Here is a 21,479-nt window from a genome sequence, read left to right on the forward strand (position 1 = left end):
CGGCCTGGAGGAGCTGTACGGCCTGGCGCTGCGCTTCTTCAAAGGTGAGCCGGCCCGGCCGCACCCCCGCCTCGGCCGCGCCGCGGAGTCCGCCCGGGGCCCGAGCGTGACGGGGCCAGTGCCCGCCTGGCCCGCCCGGGCCGCGGCGACCCGAGCAGGCTGCGTCCTTGGGGGGGGTCCCCGAAGTTTGTCTGCCCCCTCTGGGCCGCTGGGTCACACACGTCTGACGGGCCCGGAACCTGGGTTTTGCGGTCCTGGTCCTGCCTCCCCGAGGTTACCAGGACGTTTGACCTGATTCAGCTTCTCGGGTTTCCACGGGCCGGGGTGGAAGAATGAGCCCTTTTCTCTCCTAGAGGATCCCGTTCTGGGATGGTTTTTTGTTTGCGGTTGGTCTTGGTTTCGTTTTGCTTTGCTTTTTTTTAACGGTCGTATTCCTTTTCTTCCTATGGTTTGGCACACCAGGTTCCCCCGATTTTTACCCCCTTTTTGGGGAGGAAGATATCTTCCCATCGGTTCCTTACCTTCCCTTTGCAGTCATTGCGGGGAACCATCAACTCGAATAGGACTTGCACACCTGGCGGTTTTGATGTGGCCGCGAGGAGGAAGTATTAAGCTAATGCGTCCCCTCCGGCTCGTCCACCTCTAAAAGGAAGGGGTGCCCTCAGTGTTCTAGTAACTTCTAGATGGTTAAAATTGCACTTGGAAGCAATGTGCAAGAGTGAGTTCTCAGTTAAGGCCTACAAGTACTCTCTGTTTCTCGCACAATTAATTGTAAGACGTCTCTTGTGTTGGAGCAGGATTGTGGTGTGTGGGTTTTTTTTTTTTTTTTTTCTTTCTCCTTTTCTGGGTGATTCACTGGTGGCGATACCAATCACATGATCTTTTCAGTGGGAAAGACTGATGAGACTCCTGTTAGTTTGATTCTTAGAGATATTTAGATCTTGTGGGGCGGATCCGCGGCCGAATGCAACTTTAAAAGTGGTTGCTAGGTTTCGGGTACATTCCAGAACAGCATATTTATGACACTTTTCCCAGAGGGAGTTCCTTTTGGAGGGCAGGACATACTTGAGTAGCTGAAATTGTGTAGTTCGTGGTAGGGATACGTTCAGAAGTTACTTCTTTTCTCTCTGCATAACTTTGTGCAAACTAATGGAAGCGTTTTATAAGTTTTCTAGAACATTTGGTTATTCCACATTCGTTCCTTTTTTTTTTTTTTTTTAATTAAAAAGCTTACCCTTGAAATGTTCATTGTCCTTGCACATTGAGTTCAGCCCCCTGAGCACTGGCCAGCGTGGGGAATTGGTAATGGCTAATGAGTCTTAGGTCACTGGCTTGAATTTCGTGTTTCCTATGGTGGTGATAGATTACCACTTAGATAAAAATCTGGTGGCTCCTATACAACTCCTATAACTACATTTTACTTCAAACTTTTATTCTTGGAACTTAACTTTTCCAATGTTCAATAAGCTTCAAGTATATTGTAGCACAAAGGTATTTGAGAATAGGAAAGGGCCAATTTTTAATCCTAGCTTTGGCCACATGACCAACAAAAAAAAAGGTCACAATTTTCTGAGCCTGTCTTATTTGAAAATAATATTTTCTTTGTAAGATTAAAACACTGTATAACCTGCAGTAAATTTGGCATTGTTTTGGGGGTCGGGAAGCCCCGGATTCTATTTACCATGTAAATCCTAGGCAGTTAACTTTTCCAGACTCAGTTTCTCTGTGTGTGTGTGTGTGTGTGTGTGTGTGTGTGTGTGTACAGCTGGATTAGATGATGATATTTGACGTCTCCGACTTAAGATTTGGTCTAAAGCTAACATTCTTTTAACATTCTTGTTGAGTAGTAGGAGTCCTTGAGGAACCTGTAATTTGGGGGCCTAGTTACCAGTGACCTTGGAGAATAAAAGCTACATTGATAGGTATGGTTCATTTAGTTCCTAAGTTAAGCTCTCAAAGCGGCATTCAAATACTTAAAAGGAGAAATAACATGGCAGTTAAAGTTACCTTTCTGTGTAGATCACTTCGTGGTCAGCAATGATGAGGCTGTTAGGATAGGAGACACCTGGTGGGGGGCGTCCAAAAGCAGTCAGAATTATGGGTGAGTCAACTGTTGCTGCCTTTGTTTTAACGTGTAATCCCAGCGCGGTGCTTGGCATTTTTGTCGGTTTTGCAAGGTTTTTTTTAAAAAAATTTTTTAAAGGTTTGTTCAATTTTGAGAGGGAGAGTGCGAGTGGGGAAGGGGCAGAGAGCGAGGGAGACAGAGGATCCAAAGCAGGCTGCATACTGACAGCAGAGAGCCTGATGCGGGGACTCGAACTCACGAACCATGAGACCATGACCTGAGCCAAGGTCAGACACTGTAACCGACTGAGCCACCCAGGCGCCCTGCAACGTTTTCTAATAGATCGCTGTTTTGTGGTTTTGTACTAGAATCTCAACAAGAATTAGAAATGACATTCCATTTTATCTTCTGCTGTGGAATAAATAGGAACCTTGAGAGTGTGGATATCTGTTGAAAATAACTTGGATTGGGAGTCACAGACCCCATTTCTCATTCCACCCTGTCACTGTGGTCACAAGCCGGTAACCGGACCCAGTATGTCAACTACCTACTGTCTTAATTTTATTTAGGTAAAAATAAAATCATAGATGAAAATACAGGTAAATGTAAGTTAGCATCTTCCCATCTAAACTTCAGACCTCTTTGGGGCACCCGGCTGGCTCGGTCGGTAGAGCCTGTGTTTCTTGATCTTGGGGTTGTGAGTTCGAGCCCCACACTGGGTGTCAAGATTATTTAAACAAATGAGTTTAAGACTAAATAAACAAACTTCAGATGGTGTTAAGTCCCTAGTACAGATAACGTTCTAAGTAGGTGGGTTAGGTCACCAATATAGATGAACAGTACATTCACTTTTGCTGTGAAGGGACTTAGGGTCCAAAAGAGGAGTTAAAGACCCTGTGGCAGTCACATCAGGTACCATTTTGAGAACCCTAGATATGTTATTTTGTTGCCACAGACCTTTGAGTATTTGGGGTATTGTTGGGGCTTCCTAGTTGAGAAACTTGATCCAGGCCACTGGGGTGTTAGAGGCAGGGCCGGCTCACTGTCTGATTCCAGAGAGGTCTCCCCACTGCAGGAGGTGGAGAGCACACCCTGCTTCTTCTGAAGGTGTGCTGAGGAAAATATTCAGAGTTACTGCCCTGCTGCCTCATCGCTTTTTGGGAACTTTTTAAATATGTTTGCCTGGGGGCGCCTGGGTGGCGCAGTCGGTTAAGCGTCCGACTTCAGCCAGGTCACGATCTCGCGGTCCGGGAGTTCGAGCCCCGCGTCAGGCTCTGGGCTGATGGCTCGGAGCCTGGAGCCTGTTTCCGATTCTGTGTCTCCCTCTCTCTCTGCCCCTCCCCCGTTCATCCTCTGTCTCTCTCTGTCCCAAAAATAAATAAACGTTGAAAAAAAAAATTAAAAAAAAAAATAAATAAATAAATAAATATGTTTGCCTGGAAATATTAAGGGCTCATGGAAAGATGCACACGGTTTTTCTCCACGTGATCACTTTATGGAGTCTCTTTGGATATCTGGAGGAGTGAAGTGTGAGAGAGCCATCTGAATTCCTATGTAATATTGCTATCAGGTTCGAGATTTTGAATGTGATGGGGCAAAAATTGCCTCCAAAGGACAAGTAAATGTGCTCATCAAAATATTGACCTGCTAAATCCCATTGCTGCTAATACAGTATTAGATTTTTTTGGGAGGCCTGCACTTAGCTAATGTAATGATCTCGTGTAAATTGAAAATGGATGTGTTAATTCATTAGGGATTGAAAAATGGTGATAGTCTAATGGTCTTTCTTTCACTGGAATGCTTTTCTTCATATGTTATTTGGTTTGGAGTAGAAATTCAAACAGGAAAGGAAGAATGCGTCTTTCCCTTTATTAGTTTTCAGAATAATGAGTTCTTTCTCTAGTGGCCTCAACGGGTGACACTTTTTTTTTATGTCATTATGTACTCATGCTTTTACACGTATTTGATTTATTTATTTATTTATTTATTTAAATTTTTTTTTAACTTTTTTTTTATTTATTTTTTTTGGGACAGAGACAGAGCATGAACGGGGGAGGGGCAAAGAGAGAGGGAGACACAGAATCGGAAACAGGCTTCAGGCTCTGAGCCATCAGCCCAGAGCCCGACACGGGGCTCGAACTCACGGATGGTGAGATCATGACCTGGCTGAAGTCGGACGCTTAGCCGACTGCGCCACCCAGGCGCCCCTGATTTATTTTATTTTTAAGCTCTTATCGATGCTCAATACTGTCTTTAGCAAGTGGGAGCCTTGTCAAATTCGCTTATAAGTTCCTTTGACATGACCAGTAGTTTTTCATAGCTTCCTTGCTATCTGGTATGATGAGATGTTCCAGGTTATTCGTATACATTTCCTGCCTCAGCAGGAATTAGCCGTTTGTCCAAGGAGACGAGGTTCCAACCTGTTAGTGGAAAACAGCCTTTGAAGAGCCATCATCTGGGTGATAGGAGTGGCTGCTCTTTGCTACTGGACTGGTCATTGTTTCTAGGCCTTTTCAGTAGACAGATCTAGGGATCTGGGGTGTGTGTGTGTGTGTGTGTGTGTGTGTGTGAGAGTGCATGTGTGAGAGCGAGTGAGCGAGCATGGCAGGAGTATTTTTGAGGGTATGGTATGTAAAACCTGTAGTCGAATTCGGAAGAACTTAAGTCGTAAGTCTTGGACTCAGTGTCTTTATGGAATATGGAATTGTTGATGCATTTCCACTAGCATTCCTGTTGATTAGACTTGGTCATACGCTCAGTTATGTTACGGGTCTCAGAGAGGCAGTCACGTGGACATGCTGAGATGGTTCCATTCGTTTTGTCATCTTTAAGCACAGGCATTTCCCACCATTTGTATGAATGGCCCCATCAAGGTTTTACAGTGATGTGCAGCTGTCGTTCATTCTTCGGTAGCCTGTGTAATTAGTGTGTGCCTCATGGACTTGAGTGGTCTAGCCCCAGATAATTTGAAATTGAATTATTACTGTCCACCATCTATTAAATTTTGAATTTATATTTTCCTGCTTTCTTTATTGTCTTCACCTTTAGATACAAGGGTGTAATAGTGTAAGAGAACATACAGACCTACGAGACTATCCTAAGAAAGGAACGACAGGCGCTGAGAATAGTAATACCTTTCACGCGTCTGATTTTCTTACTGGCTAGTTCATGTTACTTACATTTGAGCTGAACTGAAATTTTCACCTGAAGACAGATTTAGGGATATGTGTACGTGTGTGTTTCATGTGAGTTACTTTGACATTCCCCCAGAGGCCTCCCCTTCATTTAATACATATTCAGGAAAGTACACAGCTCATAAGTGTGTGGTGATGAACTTCCACAAGGCGCCCACTCTGGAAACTGCCCCCAAGAGGAGATAGTGTCTGCAGTAGCTCCCCTCACCGCTGGTTTCACCCCCCGCGGTGGTCAGCTGGGGTCCGGAAGCTGGTGATCTTCCTGACACCGCGTCAGAAGGTCTTGGTAGCCTTGATGCCACGTCCCGGCTCCTGCGTCGTTTACCCCACATCACCTCGTTCGTCACCTCATTCATCGCGTGCGTGTTTTATCATCTCCCGTCATCACAAGGGTGAGTACGGGCCAGTAAGGCCACGTCCACATCACTTTTATTACAGCGTATTGTTAGAATTGTTTTATTATTCTTGTTTTGTTACTGTGCCTAGTTTGATAAATCTAGTTTTATCACGGATGTATATGTATAGGAAAAAGCATTCTATATATAGGGTTCGGTCCTCTCCGTGCTTTCAGTCATCCTCAGGGGTCTTGTATTGTGTACCCCACGGATAAGGGAGGGCTACTGTGCTTTTATCTGTTTGCTACATGGGAGCTACTGTGGCTTAATATTTACTAAGTTGAGCTCTGGAGTCAGCACCGTCTAGGGTGCTTTTTCTTATCCTGCCACTCAGTTTTGTAAACCCTGTGTCTTCCTTTATTCAGAGGTTTGTTGTGGGGCACCTGGGGAACTCAGTCGGTTAAGCATCCGACTTGGCTCAGGTCATGATCTCCTGGTTTGTGGGCTGGAGCCCCGCATCGGGCTCTGCTGGCAGCTCAGAGCCTGGAGCCTGCTTTGGCTTCTGTGTCTCCCTCTCTCTCTGCCCAACCCCCCCCCCCAGCACATTAATCTGATCTCGGGCTGGTTTGATGGAAATACAGTATCTAGGGTGAGGGAAGAGAGAGACATGCTCCGGATGGTGCAGATCCGGCCATCCCTGGGTAATGCTTTTTGTTTGAGGCAGCATCCTTTAGGGTTAAAGACAAATCGAGTCCTTCAGAAGAGAGCCACTTGTCCAGGTGTGGGACATCGTTAGCATAATGGCCACTGTCAGTGTGTGCTTTGTGGGCACTCCACCAGCACATTGGAACACTAACCCTCACAAGAACCCTATGGAGAAGTCATCTCCATTTTATAGGTGACAATACTGAGGCTCAGAAAGGTTAAATAATTTGTCCCTATTGTATACTCAACAGAGCTGGGATATAAAACGTAGATCTTTAGCAAGTGTGAGGGAATTAGCTACGGATGTTTAGCCTAGAGTGTAGAGAACTCTGGGCAAACATGATGGGTATTTTGTGGCTTTTTTGAGGTCTTATCTGTGAAATGTGTTTTCTTTAATGCCGAGAGCTGGAAATAGACCCTGTGGATAGAAATTTGAGAGATCGAGACGCCTGGGTGGCTCAGTCAGTTAGGCTTCCTGCTCGATCTCAGCTCAGGTCATGATCTCACGATTTGTGAGATCGAGCCCTGTGTCAGGCTCTGCACTGACAGCACGGAGCCTGCTTGAGATTCTCTCTCTTTTCCTTTGTCTGCCGCCCCTGGTTGCACACACTTGCTCTCTCTCTCTCTCTCTCTCTCAAAATAAATAAAACAAAAAAAGAAGTGCGAGAGATCGACTCAGTAAAGAACTAAAAACCACAGCCATGCGGAGATGGAGTCACGTGCCTGGGACAGGGAGTTCCCATCACCTGCACCTGCTCAGGCGTAAGGTAGCAGTGGCTAGGGGGGATATGCTTTGAGTCCCCTTTCTTAATCGTTGGTGAACCTGCTACAGGTTTTTTCTTTGCGGTGACCCCGAGACTTAGTGAAATAGTTTCTAGTTCACATTAGTTTAAGCTGTAACCTCCACCGCTTCTCCTTCTCTCACACTTCAGGTTTACTGCTGCTGCTGTTTACATCTTTATTATGTTGTGTATCCAGAGACACGTTGTTGTGGGCCATGTGGAAATGTACAGGGGGTCTGAGCTTTGGTTGCGAGATTCAGTCACTGATCGTTACTATCCTTTCCGGCTCATAGATTGTATGGTTTCATTTCACAGATAAAGGCCAGAAGGGACATTGAAATAGTTTGTTACATCACTCCACCTTTACCTCCAAAGAAAAGAGAAAAATAGGATTTCTGTGTATAAACCTATTCTTGCAGTCGATGTGTGACACTAATAACCTTTTGTATAATTAATTTCAGGTGGAAGGGACTTAATTTTTCAGAGCTTTGGGCTTGGTAACTGACTCTAGTACTGTTACCAATTATGTTGTTGTATTAGAACTGTTAAATACTTGTGCAATTTTTAAAATGACACTATTATCAGATTATGTTGTCATATTAGAACTGTAAATACTTGTGAATTTTTTTTAAAGTTTATTTTGAGAGAGAGTGTGTGAGGTGAGCAAGAGCGGGGGAAGGGCAGAGAAAGAATCCCAGATAGGGTCTGCACTGATAGCATGGGGCTCGATCCCACAATCCGTGAGATCATGACCTGAGCTGAAGACAAGAGTCGGATCCCTAACTGACTGAGCCACCCAGGCGCCCCTTTATGAATTTAATAAGAACATAATCTAGAAGCCACTTCTATTTTTAATTGCTTGGGAAAATATGTTTTGTGTATCGTGTTAGTGTCCTATTACTGCTGAAACAAATTACCACAAATTCAGTGGCTTAAAACAACACCTATTTTACAGTGCTGGGGGTCAAGAGTTCAAGATGAGTCCCTTCCCAGAATTTCAAGGTATAATTCCATTGTGTTCTAGCTTTCAGTATTCCAGCTCTAAAGATGTCTGTAGTCTTTCTTATTCCTGATCCTGTGCTGTGACCTGTTTCTCTTCCTACAAGTTTGAGAATTTTCTCTGTCTTTAGCATTTGAAAATTTCTGTTTATCTCCTTTCTGTTTTGAATGATTATGTTCAATATTTGATAGTCATCCTAGTCTCAAGCTGCATCCTTCATTTCTGGGAAATTTCCTTATATTATTTCATGATAATTTCCACCCTTTTTTCCTCTGATTTCACTCTATGATAATGTTAATACTAAGTTACTGGAACTTCTGGGGCACCTGGGTGGCTCAGTCAGTTGAGCATCCGACTTTGGCTGAGGTCATGATCTCACGGTTTGTGGGTTCAGGCCTCATGTCAGGCTCTGTGCTGACAGCTCAGAGGCTGGAGCCTGCTTCCGATTCTGTATCTTCCTCTCTCTCTGCCCCTCCCCTGCTTGTGCTGTCTCTCTCTCAAAAATAAACGTTAAAAAAAAAAGATATTGGATCTTCTGAATTGAACTTCTAATTCTCTTATCTTTTCCATCTCTGTCTTTTAGGAGATATTCTCAACTCCATTTTCTAGCCAATGAAATATTTAAAAATACTTTTTTAATGTTTGTTTTAGAGAGGGGGGCACAGAGAGAGGAGACATAGAATCCGAAGTAGACTCCAGGTTCTGAGCTGTGAGTACAGAGCCAGGCCAGGCTTGAAGTCATCAACTGCGAAATCATGACCCGAGCCAAAGTCGGATGCCCAACTGACTGAGCCACCCAGGCGCCCCGGAAGATTTTTTTTTTTTAATTTGTTTTTACATTTTCCATTTCTAAGAGTTTTTATTCCCTAAATTGTCTTTCTCGTCCCTCGTTTTGCTTAATGGACACATTAGCTTCTGTCTCTGAGGATATTAAGTGTAAGTTGAAGTAATATTGAAAGTTGAAGGATATTAAGTGTAAGCCTGGGTGGCTTGGTCGGTTAAGCGTCCGACTTTGGCTCAGGTCACGATCTCGCAGTCTGTGAGTTCGAGCCCCGCGTCGGGCTCTGTGCCGACAGCTTGGAGCCTGGAGCCTGTTTCGGATTCAGTGTCTCCCTCTCTCTCTGCCCCTCCCCTGCTCATGCTCTGTCACCCTCTGTCTCTCAATAATAAATAAATGTTAAAAAAAAAAAAAAAGTTTAGGTGTGGGGGTGTGGGTGTTCCCGTGTTGGAAGCATTCTCAAATATCTGGTGATCGTCAAGTATTCATTCCTGTTGGAGGGTAAGGGACCGAACAGTTACTGTAGCCTTGAGTAGCAGCCTTAATTGTAGGGTGATGAAGCAGAGGTTTCATAGGAGAACCCTCAAACCATCAGTACCTTTCGAATTCGTAATTGTAGGTTGTTTTTTTTTTTTTAATTTTTTTTAACATTTATTTATTTTTGAGAGAGAGAGCATGAACAGGGGAGGGTCAGAGAAAGAGGGAGACACAGAATCTGAAACAGGCTCCAGGCTCTGAGCTGTCAGCACAGAGCCCGACGCGGGGCTCGAACCCATGGACCGCGAGATCGTGATCTGAGCCGAAGTCAGACGCTTAACCGACGGAGCCACCCAGGCGCCCCAGTAATTGTAGGTTTTATCTTTGGGGTCAGTTTTTCCCGCAGATACTCCTGGCTGCTTCCTGGGTTGTAGGAACTTAGTTGTCAGCATTCAGGAAGTAGGCCGGAGAAGGGAGGGTGGGGGGAAGTTGTTGACCGTTGATGAGGGTTGATGAGGGCAACTCGTTGCTCGGTTTTTAGTCCTGCATTTCACTCCCAGCCTGGTGCTCCCCCATCTGGAGCACGTGTGATTCGGGTTCTCCAGTAAACGTCAGCCCTCTGCTGAAGTAGGGGCCGGGTAGCCGCCTGCCTGCTTGGGGTTGTCGAACACAGTGGGAGGGAGGGGTGCCTCCTCCTTAGTACCCCTAAGAAGCATCACTATTTCCATCTAGACTCCAGCCTCTTATGAACCTGGAGCCTCAGGAACCCGGTTCCTGAACCTTCCCAGCGTTCTCTAAATTGCCTCCCTTGTTTGTTTGCGTGGAGGTTTTTCATCGAGGATCAGAGCTAATGGTGTGTGTTTAATTCATCATGGTTAGCTGGAAGTTTGTAAATACTTTCTCTATCCTTTTAATTATACTGGCTTTTTTTTTTTTTTGAATACCTGGAAGTCATTTGGCTTCTGAGTTTACTTCTTCCTCTAGTCAGGAGTCGGCAAACTTTCTCTATAAAAGGGCCAGATGGGGGCGCCCGGGTGGCTCAGTGGGTTAAGCGTCTGACTTTGGCTCAGGTTATGATCTCGCGGTTTGTGGACTCTGCTGACAGCTCAGAGTCTGGAGCCTGCTTCGGATTCTGTGTCTCCTTCTCTGTCTGCCCCTCCCCTGCTCACATTCTGTCTGTCTATTTCTGTCAATAAATAAACATCAAAAAAAAAAAAATAAAGGGCTAGATAGTATTTTAGTCTCTAATGGCTACATATGGTCTGTGTTCATTTATATTCTTTGTTTTTCCATTTTTGCTTTTTTGTTGTTGCTTTACAGCCCTTGAAAACCGTAAAAGCCAGGGGCACCTGGCCGGCTCATTCGGTAGAGATGTGACTCTTGATCTCAGGGTCATGAGTTGAAGCCCCACGTTGGGCATAGCGCTTACTTTAAACAAGAAAACTTTACAAAAGCCATTCTTAGCTTCTTAGCTCCCAGGTCTTATAAAGACAGCAGTGGGCATGATCGATCCAGTTTGCCACTCCCTGCTTTAGTCTGTCTCCTTTAGGTAAAACTGATTTGTAACCTTTTATCGGTCTTCGGTTTTATAGAAAATGAACTTTTTAAAATCGTTGTTGCTGGACCGATGCCAACAGGTGATCCCTTTCAGTCCAGTCAGTTAAGAATGACTAGCTTTGCGGGGCGCCTGTGTGGCTCAGTCATTTAGGTATCCAACTTCAGCTCAGGTCATGATCTCCTGGTTTGTGAGTTCGAGCCCCGCATCGGGCTCTGTGCTGACAGCTCGGAGCCTGGAGCCTGCTTCGGATTCTGTGTCTCCCCCTCTCTGTGCCCCTCCCATGCTCATGCTCTGTCTCGCTCTGTCTCTCAATAATAAATAAACGTTAAAAAAAAAAAAAAAAAAAAGAATGACTAGCTTTGCTGTCACGCTTCCCTTTGGTGATGGTAGCCGTCTGCTTGTTGCTGTGTCTTTATGCGGTTGTACCTGAAAAATAGCCCTGCCGTTTCTTTCTAAGCGTACTTCACATTTGTTTTTTGGTTGCCGTAGAAAACAGAGTATAACTTGGTAATAATTAACCGTGTGACTGCAGGAACCTAAGGTGATGCCAGTCTGTATTCCTTTCCGGCAGCACTGAACTAGAACTTCCCTTTAGGAATGTGGTCCTGGTGAGAGATTTTTGAGTTTCATCAAGGCTTTTTCTGTGTAGTTAATGGCAGTTACAACTTCCCTATTAAGCGTATTTAATGCCTGTGGAACCGTAAGTAATTGAGAAGAAAATTATTCTCATCTGACTTGGAAAACCGAACAAAACACATCCTGCGTTGAGAACACGAGCACCGTGTGGGCTGTGTGTACCGAGGGTGGGATTTGCACATCCTCCTGGGTTGTGTCTCTTCTTCCGGGGAGGATAATGGATCTGTTAACCTTGTCCCAAAGGCTGAAAGATGAGTTGTCTTGACTTTTTACAAATGTTTGTTAAACAAGAAAAAAGTGTATATGTATTTGATGTGAAAGTACGTTATGCATATTGAAGAAAATTTGGGAATAAAAAATGACTAAAGAAAACTCTGTAAGCCAATCCTTCAGAAAGATGACGTTTCGATGCGTTTCCTTTTCTTTGTCTTGTCGTGCTTGTTTTTGGTTCAGACACATTTGGTCCCCAGCTTGGATGATGCCGATTAATGTGAAGATCCCATAGTAGAATTTAACGAAAGATGATAGAACAGTTCTTGAACAAGTGTGCACATGATTCTGTGGAAATGCCAGTACAGTTGATAAGAACGAATGTACCGTTTTGCTAATTCTCACAGAAATTGACCTGTGAAGTTAGTTTTTTCTTTAGTCGGGCATGGGTTAGGTGGTACCCATGAACCAAGCGTGGTGCTGAGTGCTTGGGTTCATGGTGGTGAACAGATTAATTTGACGCTGGGCCAGAGCTAACAATGAAAATGTATTCTTCTTTCTTTATTTTTTTGTGTGAGATTTTATTTATTTATTTTTTTACATTTTATTTATTTTTGAGAGAGAGAGAGAGAGAAAGAGAGAGAGAGAGACACACACAGAGTGCAAGCAGGGAAGGGGCAGAGAGAGAGAATCCGAAGCAGACTCGAGGCTCCGAGGTGTCCGCACAGAGCCCGACATGGGTCTCGAACCCATGAACCGTGAGATCATGACCCGAGCCGAAGTCGGACGCTTAACCGACTGAGCCCCCAGGAACCCCTGTGAAATTTTATTTTTAAGTAATCTCTACACCCAGCCTGGGGCTCAAACTCACAGACCAGACGTCACGAGTACCATGCTGCTCCAGTAAAAAGGGCGCATGTTAAAACGACATTCAGAAATCCGGAAACTCACCCTGCCTGTGGGTGAGTCACTTTTTAGGGCGGGAGGTTAGGCCGACAACTTGCTAATTAACTGTCACAGTTTCCTTGTTTGCCTACCCTCCCCCTTCTTCCCCTGCTCCTAGTTTGCAGGGCTAGGTCTTTGAAATAAAGGAGTAAATTCATTACCTGGTAAGAAATGGACCCTCCCTCCACTGAAATAACTGTAGTAGTCAATAGGCTAGAAAAATTGTGTTGATATCTACTAGACTGTTGGTGTCAAATCCTCTCCCTGCAGCAAGTAGGAATGTGTGTGTGTGTGTGTGTGTGTGTGTGTGTGTGTGTGTGTAGGTTTGAAAATTGCTATATTACATGACTAATCGGGAAAGTGTTTGGTCTTCTAGTGGATAAAGTTTCCATCTGATTTTATCTTTATTTACATTTATTTAGGTCAGAGCAACCACTTCCATACAATTCAGGCTTTTTTTTTCCCCTAAAGGAGAAAGCGACAAACCCCAGCAATCCTGACTGAACAAAGCAAGGACTTGTACCTCCTGTGCTCCACCCCTGCTGTTTCTTAGGCTCCCTTCACCTTGAGTCACCAGCACGTAATTTCTTTTTATAAGGCTCAAAATGGTATCCTTAGAGTAGTTCTTTTTGGCTTTAAAAAACAAAACATGGGGCGCCTGGGTGGCTCAGTCGGTTGAGCGTCCGACTTCGGCTCAGGTCACGATCTCGCAGTCCGTGAGTTCGAGCCCCTTGTCGGCCTCTGTGCTGACAGCTCAGAGCCTGGAGCCTGCTTCAGATTCTGTGTCTCCTTCTCTCTCTGACCCTCCCCCACTAGTGCTGTATCTCTCTCTCTCTTTCTCTCTCTCTCTCTCTCTCTCTCTCAAAAACAAACATTTTAAAAAAATATTTAAAAAAACAAAAACACCTTCTTCTTTTTTTAGGTTTGTTTTTATTTATTTTGAGAGCGAGTGAGAGAGAGAGCACATACGCAAGTGGCGGAGGAGCAGAGAGAGAGCGAGAGAGAGAGAGAATATGAGAGAGTTCCAAGCAGGCTCTGCACCGTCAGCACAGAGCCTGACCAGGGCTTGAACCAATGAATCGTGAGATCATGACTTGAGCCAAAACCAAGAGTCGGATGCCTAACCGACTGAGACCCCCGGGCACCCTGAAATAGCATTCTAAGAGATTTTGAAGTGGGAATTGCCTCTTACTTGGTAAATAAATAACTCTGATAATCCTGTCCAAAAAGCTTTAGAGGAAGTTCCTCCTTGGTGCTAACTGTCTAGTGATACTGTTTGCTCAGTAGCAAAGACAGATGGCAGGTCCACAGGTTGCTTGAGTTGTTTCGATTTGTATTAAATAAATAAGATCAGTGTCCCAGTGTTTTTTCTTAATATTTTTTTCCAAATACCGCATGAGTTTGTTCTTGCTGGAAAAAAAAAGTGCAGGTACATAGAAGTATATAAAAGTTCTCTGGGGCTCTTGGGTGGCTCAGTCGATTAAGCGTCTGACTTTGGCTCAGGTCATGATCTCATAGTTCGGTTCCAGAGTTTAAGTGCCATGTTAGACTCTGTGCTGACAGCTCAGAGCCTGGAGCCTGCTTGGGATTCTGTGTCTCCCTCTCTCTGCCCCTCCCCAGCTCATGTTTTCTCTCTCTCTCTCTCTCTCTCTCTCTCTCTCTCTCTCTCAAAAATAAATAAACGTTAAAAAATATTAAAAAAAAAAAAAAAAGGAAACTCCTCTTAACAGTTCAGCTTACTCTTCCGCACATTTTCCTTTGAAAGATTACAATGACAAGTAAGGCTTAAATTCTCTGTGAGACTCCTTCGGTTTCCTTTGGTGTGATGTGACTCCTGGATTTTTTTAATTTGCATTTACATTCATGTAAACGTACCTGTAGAATATGTATGTGGGTGTGTTTACGTGCTGTATTGTGTCAACTCTAAGATCCTTTTTTTTCCTGTTTTTTAAAAGTTTATTTTTGAGAGAGCACGTGAGTACGTGCACGTGGGAGGAGCAGACAGAGAAAGAGAAGGAGACCATTCCAAGCGGGCTTTTGCGCTATCAGCACGGAGCCCGATGGGCTCGAACTCAGCTCTGAAACCATGACCGCAGCCAAAATCTGGAGTCGTGTACGCTCAACGGAGCTACCCAGGCGCCCCGTTTTTAAAAGCTTTAAGACTCCCTAATCTCTTACATGCTAAAGAAAACCTGCTTATTTGTAACTTGAAAATGGCAGCTGGTAAAACCAGATCTGATTTTAGAGATGTTCAAGTGTGTGGTTGGGGGAGTGTTTAGGATTGATGAAGCGTGTTGTGTGCTCTGACTGTGTATCATCTTCTGCCGCTTGCATTTTTCACTTACTACTTCCTGTAAGTCATATATGCCACAATCCAGAAGTGTTACGTTATTTAGCCGTTTCTTTCTCGAAGAACTTTTAGATTGTTTAGGATGGCAAGCACACAGCGGCAGCGAATATCCCTGCACGTGCCTCTGTCCGTATTCGGGACAGTATGAAGGGGAGAGAGCGAGAATTGGAAGGACTGGATGGCAGGGTGTGCACCTTTATGATTTTGGAATCTGTCGCTAACTTGTCTTCCAAGAAAACTTCTAACATAACTGTTACCTTCCAAGGTAACCGTGTATACTTAACAGCATCGTCCGGGAGCGTGGGTGCCTCTTTGTCCCGGTCTTACCAGCTCTTGATGTTACCTGACTTTTTTTGACCATATCACGGCACAAGTTTTGGTTATGGTTTGGTATGGTTTTGATTGCCATTTTCGTGACTAGTTGATTAAATATGTTGGGATGCTTATTGGCCGCTTTTTTTTTTTTTTTTTTTTCCCTGCTGAGTTTCCTGTTCATAAGCTTTAACCCACATTCTTTTCTCATCAGTGATTTTATTTTGGTGACGACTGTGTACTAGGATAAAATTTGTAGGCAGTACATACTACTTTTTTTAATTTAAAAAAATTTTCTTTTTTTAAAGAGAGAGGGAGGGGCGCCTGGGTGGCGCAGTCGGTTAAGCGTCCGACTTCAGCCAGGTCACGATCTCGCGGTCCGTGAGTTCGAGCCCCGCGTCGGGCTCTGGGCTGATGGCTCAGAGCCTGGAGCCTGTTTCAGATTCTGTGTCTCCCTCTCTCTCTGCCCCTCCCCCGTTCATGCTCTCTCTCTGTCCCAAAAATAAATAAAAACGTTGAAAAAAAATTTTTTTTTAAATAAAAAAAATAAAGAGAGAGGGAAAGAGGAAGAGTGCGCAGGATGAGGGGGAGAAGCAGAGAATCCCAAAGAGGCTTCGTGGGGTGGAGCCCGATGAAGGGCTGGAACCCGTGAACCATGAGATCATGACTTGAGCCGAAACCAAGAGTTGGACGCTTAACCGATTGAGCCACCTGGGCTCCCCGAGTGTCCAACTCTTGATTTCGGCTCAGGGGGTGATCCTGGGTTGTGGGATCAAGCCCCGCATTGGGCTCGACACAGTATGGAGCCTGCTTGGAATTCACTCTTTCTCTCTCTCTCTCTCCCTCCCTCTCCCTCCCTCTCTCTCTCTCTCTCTCTCTCTCTGTCTCTCCCTCTCCTCCACCACCCCTGCCCCTCTCCCCTGCTCCCATGCTCTCTCTCTGAAATGAAGTTAAATAACTATAAAAATGATTGTTGCACAAGTTTTAATATGTGTAGAAGATGTCAGGTGGTACAGTTTGTATGTGTGTGCCTGTTAGCTTGACAGATTGGTTTCTTCTGTAGAAGTTTTAACATAGATATTGGTGTTTGGCTTCATTAAAAACAAACAACTCCACATAAAGGGTTTCTGCCTTAGACTCTATTAAAATTCAGTATATGAAATAAAACTCACCGTAAGATCTGTATCTATCGCAGGTAGTTTGTGACTACCTTAGAGAGCGAAACGGCGTCGTCGGATACCAAAAGTACTTTTTTTTTTGCCAATTCTGATTGTTTTTGTGTTTCTTTTTCTTGCAGAAAAAGATGGCAAAGCCTTTCATCCCACTTACGAAGAAAAACTGAAGCTTGTGGCACTGCATAAGCAGGTTCTTATGGGTCCATATAATCCAGACACTTGTCCTGAGGTTGGATTCTTTGATGTGTTGGGGAATGACAGGAGGTAACGATGTTTTGTTGTATAACGGATTTAGCGACAGTAATGTTGAGTGGAGAGCCAGTTGGTTAAGATGTAGACAGCAGGCTCCTTAGCTTAGAGTCAGACTGAAACAGACATTGCTGCTCGCAGCTTCTGGAATCTTCACGTGTGTGTGTGTTTGGCGTGGAGATGTGTTTGCATAAATAATGTGGCAGAAGTTTACTCCTCTGATTATGAACATAAGACAAGTGCAGCTAAAGTTGATCCTCCCCAAATAACACGAAAAGCAGCCACATAAAGTATACAGTAAGCCATGTCCTTGTGGGACGCGCACAGAGTTGTGGCAGAAAAAGAATGCACCGTGGAGCGCGTTCAGTTACGACTAAAATGCGGTGACAGGAGGAGAGGGACTCTTCTGTACCCCTTTGCTAGCGTGGAAAGGACCCGCAGGGCGTTCAGTCCGCGGTTACGGCTGTGAGTTTGGGCCGCGCGTGGCCTAGCTCGTTCAGTCAACCCCGCTTGCTCTTTGAAACTGAGGACTTGAGCCTTTGCCTTATGCCAGGGTCCCTCTCCGATTTAGTTCTGATTGAGAATTGCTCGCGCGTAGGCTTATGTGAAGGCACGTTCCACTCTGTGGCGAGGAGGTGACCTGTCCCGCTTTCCCACCAGGAGAGAGTGGGCGGCCCTGGGAAATACCTCTAAAGAGGACGCCATGGTAGAGTTTGTCGAGCTCCTGAACAGGTGTTGCCATCTCTTCTCCACGTACGTCGCGTCCCACAAAATCGAGAAGGAGGAGCAAGAAAAGAAAAGGTGAGGTTCGAGGGCACGGCGCGTATCCTCCTGGTGCGGCCCGGCCCGACGCTGCTGCGTGTGGGGTCTGTCCTCCATCGGGTGCCCACTCCTTAGGGCGGTCGTCCAGCCCCGCTGGTGGGAGCGGCCGATTGTCCTGGGAGTTTGGGGGCTGGGCTGCCACTCTCGCCTGGCTGTCCCTTCCGCAGACACCTCCTCCCCGTCGTGGCGCCGTTCCTCCTCCTGGTCACGCTGAGGTTTTGAGCGAGCTCCCCCGTAACCTGGGCCACCGTCCCCACCCTGCACCCCTGGTCCGACTCACCCTTTGCTGCCTTTTCCCTTGGTCTTCTAGAACAGTGTGCTCCGTAGCACGGCTGTCACCCGTGCTACTTGGTCGGCCTTATGGAGACATTCGTATTGGCTCTGACTCCCAGATGGCCTGTTAGGTATTTGCAGAGGTTGGAGGGGGAGTTGCTGAATACGCTGTTTAGGTTTATGGGGTTTTCTGTCGTGGTTGTGAGTCCAGCAGCATTGCAGTGAACGCGTTTATCTACAGGGTATACTTCCGATGACTTTGATTATCTAAAATTTCTGGGTAATGAAAGTGACACCATAAAACCAGTTTTTCCTCAGATTGTATTTACTTTGGAAACAGTTGGTTCTCTGGTGTTCTACCTTAACCTGAATTGGAAACAACAGAAGAGAAAACAGCCTGATAGGAAGAAGACAGAAACCGTGAAAACTAGGCACAAACACTAGAGAAGGATAGCTGTCAGGGCCACTTAACGTGAAGGTGAACTTCTCCGTCACAGCACAAGGACGTAGACAGCCCTTGTGTCTGTGGTTGTAACCACCGGCTCATCAAGGGACAGCCCTAGGTGCAGTCCGTTCCTGTGTAAGATGATAGGAAATCATTTCGGACATTGCAGAAGGCACTTATCCAAAAGAAGATTGTTTTTATCCAAAGGACAAGTTTTGATTTTTTAAAAAACGTTCGTTCATTTGCGTATTTATTTATTTACTTGTTTACTTAGATATTTATTTTTAAGTGTTTATTTTTTGAGAGAGCACGTGCAAGCCAGGGAGGGACAGAGAGAAAGGGGGACAGAGGATCCCAAGCGGGTTCTGTGCTGACAGCAGCAAGCCCAATGTGGGGTGCCAGCTCACAAACTGTGAGATCATGACCTGAGCTGAAGTCAGATGCTCAACCGACTGAGCCACTCAGGCGCCCCACATGTTTGTTTATTCTTAAGAGAGCGTGTGCAAGCGGGGGAGGGGCAGAGAGAGAGGGAGACACAGAATCGGAAACAGGCTCCAGGCTCCGAGCCATCAGCCCAGAGCCTGACGCGGGGCTCGAACTCACGGACTGCGAGATCGTGACCTGGCTGAAGTCGGACGCCCAACCGACTGCGCCACCCAGGCGCCCCTGTATTTTTCTTTTTAAAACTGTAGTTCTGTCATGAGATCAAGTTCATCTAGCACTCCTTGAAAACATTTAAGACTAGAGTTCCTCAGTCCAGAAGTCTCGCTCTGGCCTTGGAACATCTTACCCCCTGCCAGCTGTGACAGGTTACAAGTAGGTCATGTTATCGCTGTATTTTGAGCCTTGGCTGTGGCTCGGATGTGTTGTTAATCAGTTATAGGAGTTTTGGGAGAAAAGCGGGGTGACCCAAGCAGTTGTCGTGGTAAGACCAAGAAGTGTGGTGTCTTCTCAGATCCTCAGAGGTCTTCTGTGTCCCGTCCTCAGCCACCCTGCCGTCCACACCGCGCGTAGCCAGAGAGGCACCAGGGGAGGGCCAGAGCTGGATGGGGCGGCGCCTGCATTTCCTGCTGTTCTTTTTCTCTTTTATGTTCAAAGCTTTGTAACTTATTTTTTTAAATAAATTTTTTTAAACGTTTGTTAATTTTTGAGAGAGAGAGAGACACACACGCAGAGCGTGAAGGAGGGAGGGGCAGAGAGAGGGAGGAGACCCAGAATCCGAAGCAGGCTCCAGGCTCCGAGCTGTCAGCACAGAGCCCATCGCGGGGCTCGAACTCACGAACCGTGAGATCGTGACCTGAGTTGAAGTCAGACACTTAACCCACTGAGCCACCCAGGCGCCCCTTATTTTAATTTTAAGTAGGCTCCACCGCAACGTGGGCCTTGAACTCACAACCCTGAGATTAAGAGTCTCATGCTCTACCGACTAAGCCAGTGGGTGTCTGAAAGCTTTGATATTTTTTAAACTCAGAAGTAACCTACAGATCTGTGCCCTATAAATGTTTTTCATTAGCAACACGTAAAGCACAGGCCAGAGCCCTGTCCCCGCTTTGCTGTCAGTGCCGTCTTCTCTCCGCAGATGGTAACGGACCCAGGAAGGCGTCCTTTGTATTTGCCTGCTCTTCGCATTACACGAGCAGAGTAAACATCAGTACGTTCGGCCACGACTCGTAGTTTTGTGGCTCCGTGGCACTAGAGGGGCAATGTTCACTTCTGTACTGGTGTCGAGAGCACCGTGCCGGGCTGGGAGGGCGCCAGGCTGGGAAACCTTTGGGCTGTGGGCGTATGGTAGTGATTGCAGTGGTGTCTTCCCGACGGACACCTCTCTGTGCTGCCCGGTGGCCGATGTCCCTGCCGTGGTCCTGCGTGCGGTGACGTGGGCTCCGGAGGGGAGATGGCTCCTGGCGGAGCGCGCACGTTCTGCAGTGTGAGAAGACCACCACGTCCTCTCGGGGCTGAGTCCGTGGTCACTGGGAAAGACGGCCTTGGTTATTTTGAAGCGGGAGCCCTCGTGCGGCGCTCATGGTGTCTGTCCTCCCCCGTAGGAAGGAGGAGGAGGAGCGAAGGCGGCGGGAAGAAGAGGAGCGAGAGCGAGTGCAGAAGGAGGAGGAGAAGCGCAGGAGAGAGGAGGAGGAGCGGCTTCGGCGGGAGGAGGAAGAGCGGCGGCGGCTGGAGGAGGAGCGGCTGCGGCTGGAACAGCAGAAGTGAGCCACCTGTGCCCGCCGTCCGCTCGCTCTGTCTCCGGGTCCCCGTGACCTTGTCTTGCTTCCCTGCTTGTGCGTCTGCTTTGCCCTCTCTGGGTGTTCGTGCATCCGCCAGACCGGCCAGAGTCCGAGAGGCCCAGAGACACGGGCCCGGGACAGAGAATCCGGGCGGTGCGGCCCGTGGCAGGTGCCGTTCTGAGTACGGGGTTTGGGACCCGAAACCGTTTCCTGTTCGGGGCGGTGAGCGCAGCCGTCTCCCAGGGGACCGGCTCTTGCAGAGGGAGCTCTGGGTACAGGCAGGAAGGGCTTAACACTGCAGACGTCGGGGAAGGTCTGCAGAGAACGTGAGGGTCCGCCGATGTCTCGTTATTTCTCGTTGTTCCTCGGAAAGGCGTCGGGCTAGTCCCCGACCCACCCCGGGCCTCGTTCCGCTTTGGAGAGAGACTAGGAGTACACCACTCTGGGGGCGGCCAGGCCCAGTGTCATTGTGACATTCTGCTTTATCTGTCATTAGCCTGTTGAGGTCTTTGTGGAGTTGGTCACATAACTGAGTTAAGCACGTGGAGCCTATCTGGAAGAACACGACAGACATTTATAGTAACAGGTGGGCCCGGATACCGTTTTCCGTGTTCTCCTTTAAGGCGGGCTTAAAATTTTTTTTTTTAATGTATGTTTGTTTTTGAGAGAAAGACAGAGTGCGAGCGGGGGAGGGGCAGAGAGGGAGACACAGAATCCGAAGTGGCGCTGACAGCTCAGAGCCTGACACGGGGCTCGAGCCCACGAACCGTGAGATCAACGGCCTGAGCCGAGGTCGGCCACTTAACAGACTGAGCCACTCGGTGCCCCGAGGCGGGCTTTAAATTAAATGCAAGAGACCCTCAGGTTTTCACTGGCTTTCTTTCCACGTCCCAGGGCCCCTCGCGTCCTCTTCTAGTCACTCTTCTGCCCCTCGCTGCTCCTCCTC

At 46.6% G+C, this 21,479-nt stretch overlaps 1 protein-coding gene across 1 annotated transcript in view; it reads left to right on the forward strand.

Annotated features, from left to right (window-relative positions):
• Window positions 1-6: 6 nt before the first annotated feature.
• The window catches only part of ACBD3 (acyl-CoA binding domain containing 3), a 33,483-nt gene continuing 12,010 nt past the window's right edge, over window positions 7-21,479 (forward strand). The window contains exons 1-4 of the mRNA XM_040451905.1: window positions 7-44; window positions 16,645-16,786; window positions 17,432-17,572; window positions 20,357-20,515. Of these exons, the coding sequence (XP_040307839.1) occupies window positions 16,719-16,786; window positions 17,432-17,572; window positions 20,357-20,515 (368 nt within the window). The 5' untranslated portion in view covers window positions 7-44; window positions 16,645-16,718. The remainder of the gene's footprint in view (window positions 45-16,644; window positions 16,787-17,431; window positions 17,573-20,356; window positions 20,516-21,479) is intronic.

Source organism: Herpailurus yagouaroundi, unplaced genomic scaffold, assembly GCF_014898765.1.
Source record: "Herpailurus yagouaroundi ecotype Mexico unplaced genomic scaffold, PumYag 205, whole genome shotgun sequence".
Lineage (NCBI taxonomy): Eukaryota > Metazoa > Chordata > Mammalia > Carnivora > Felidae > Herpailurus > Herpailurus yagouaroundi.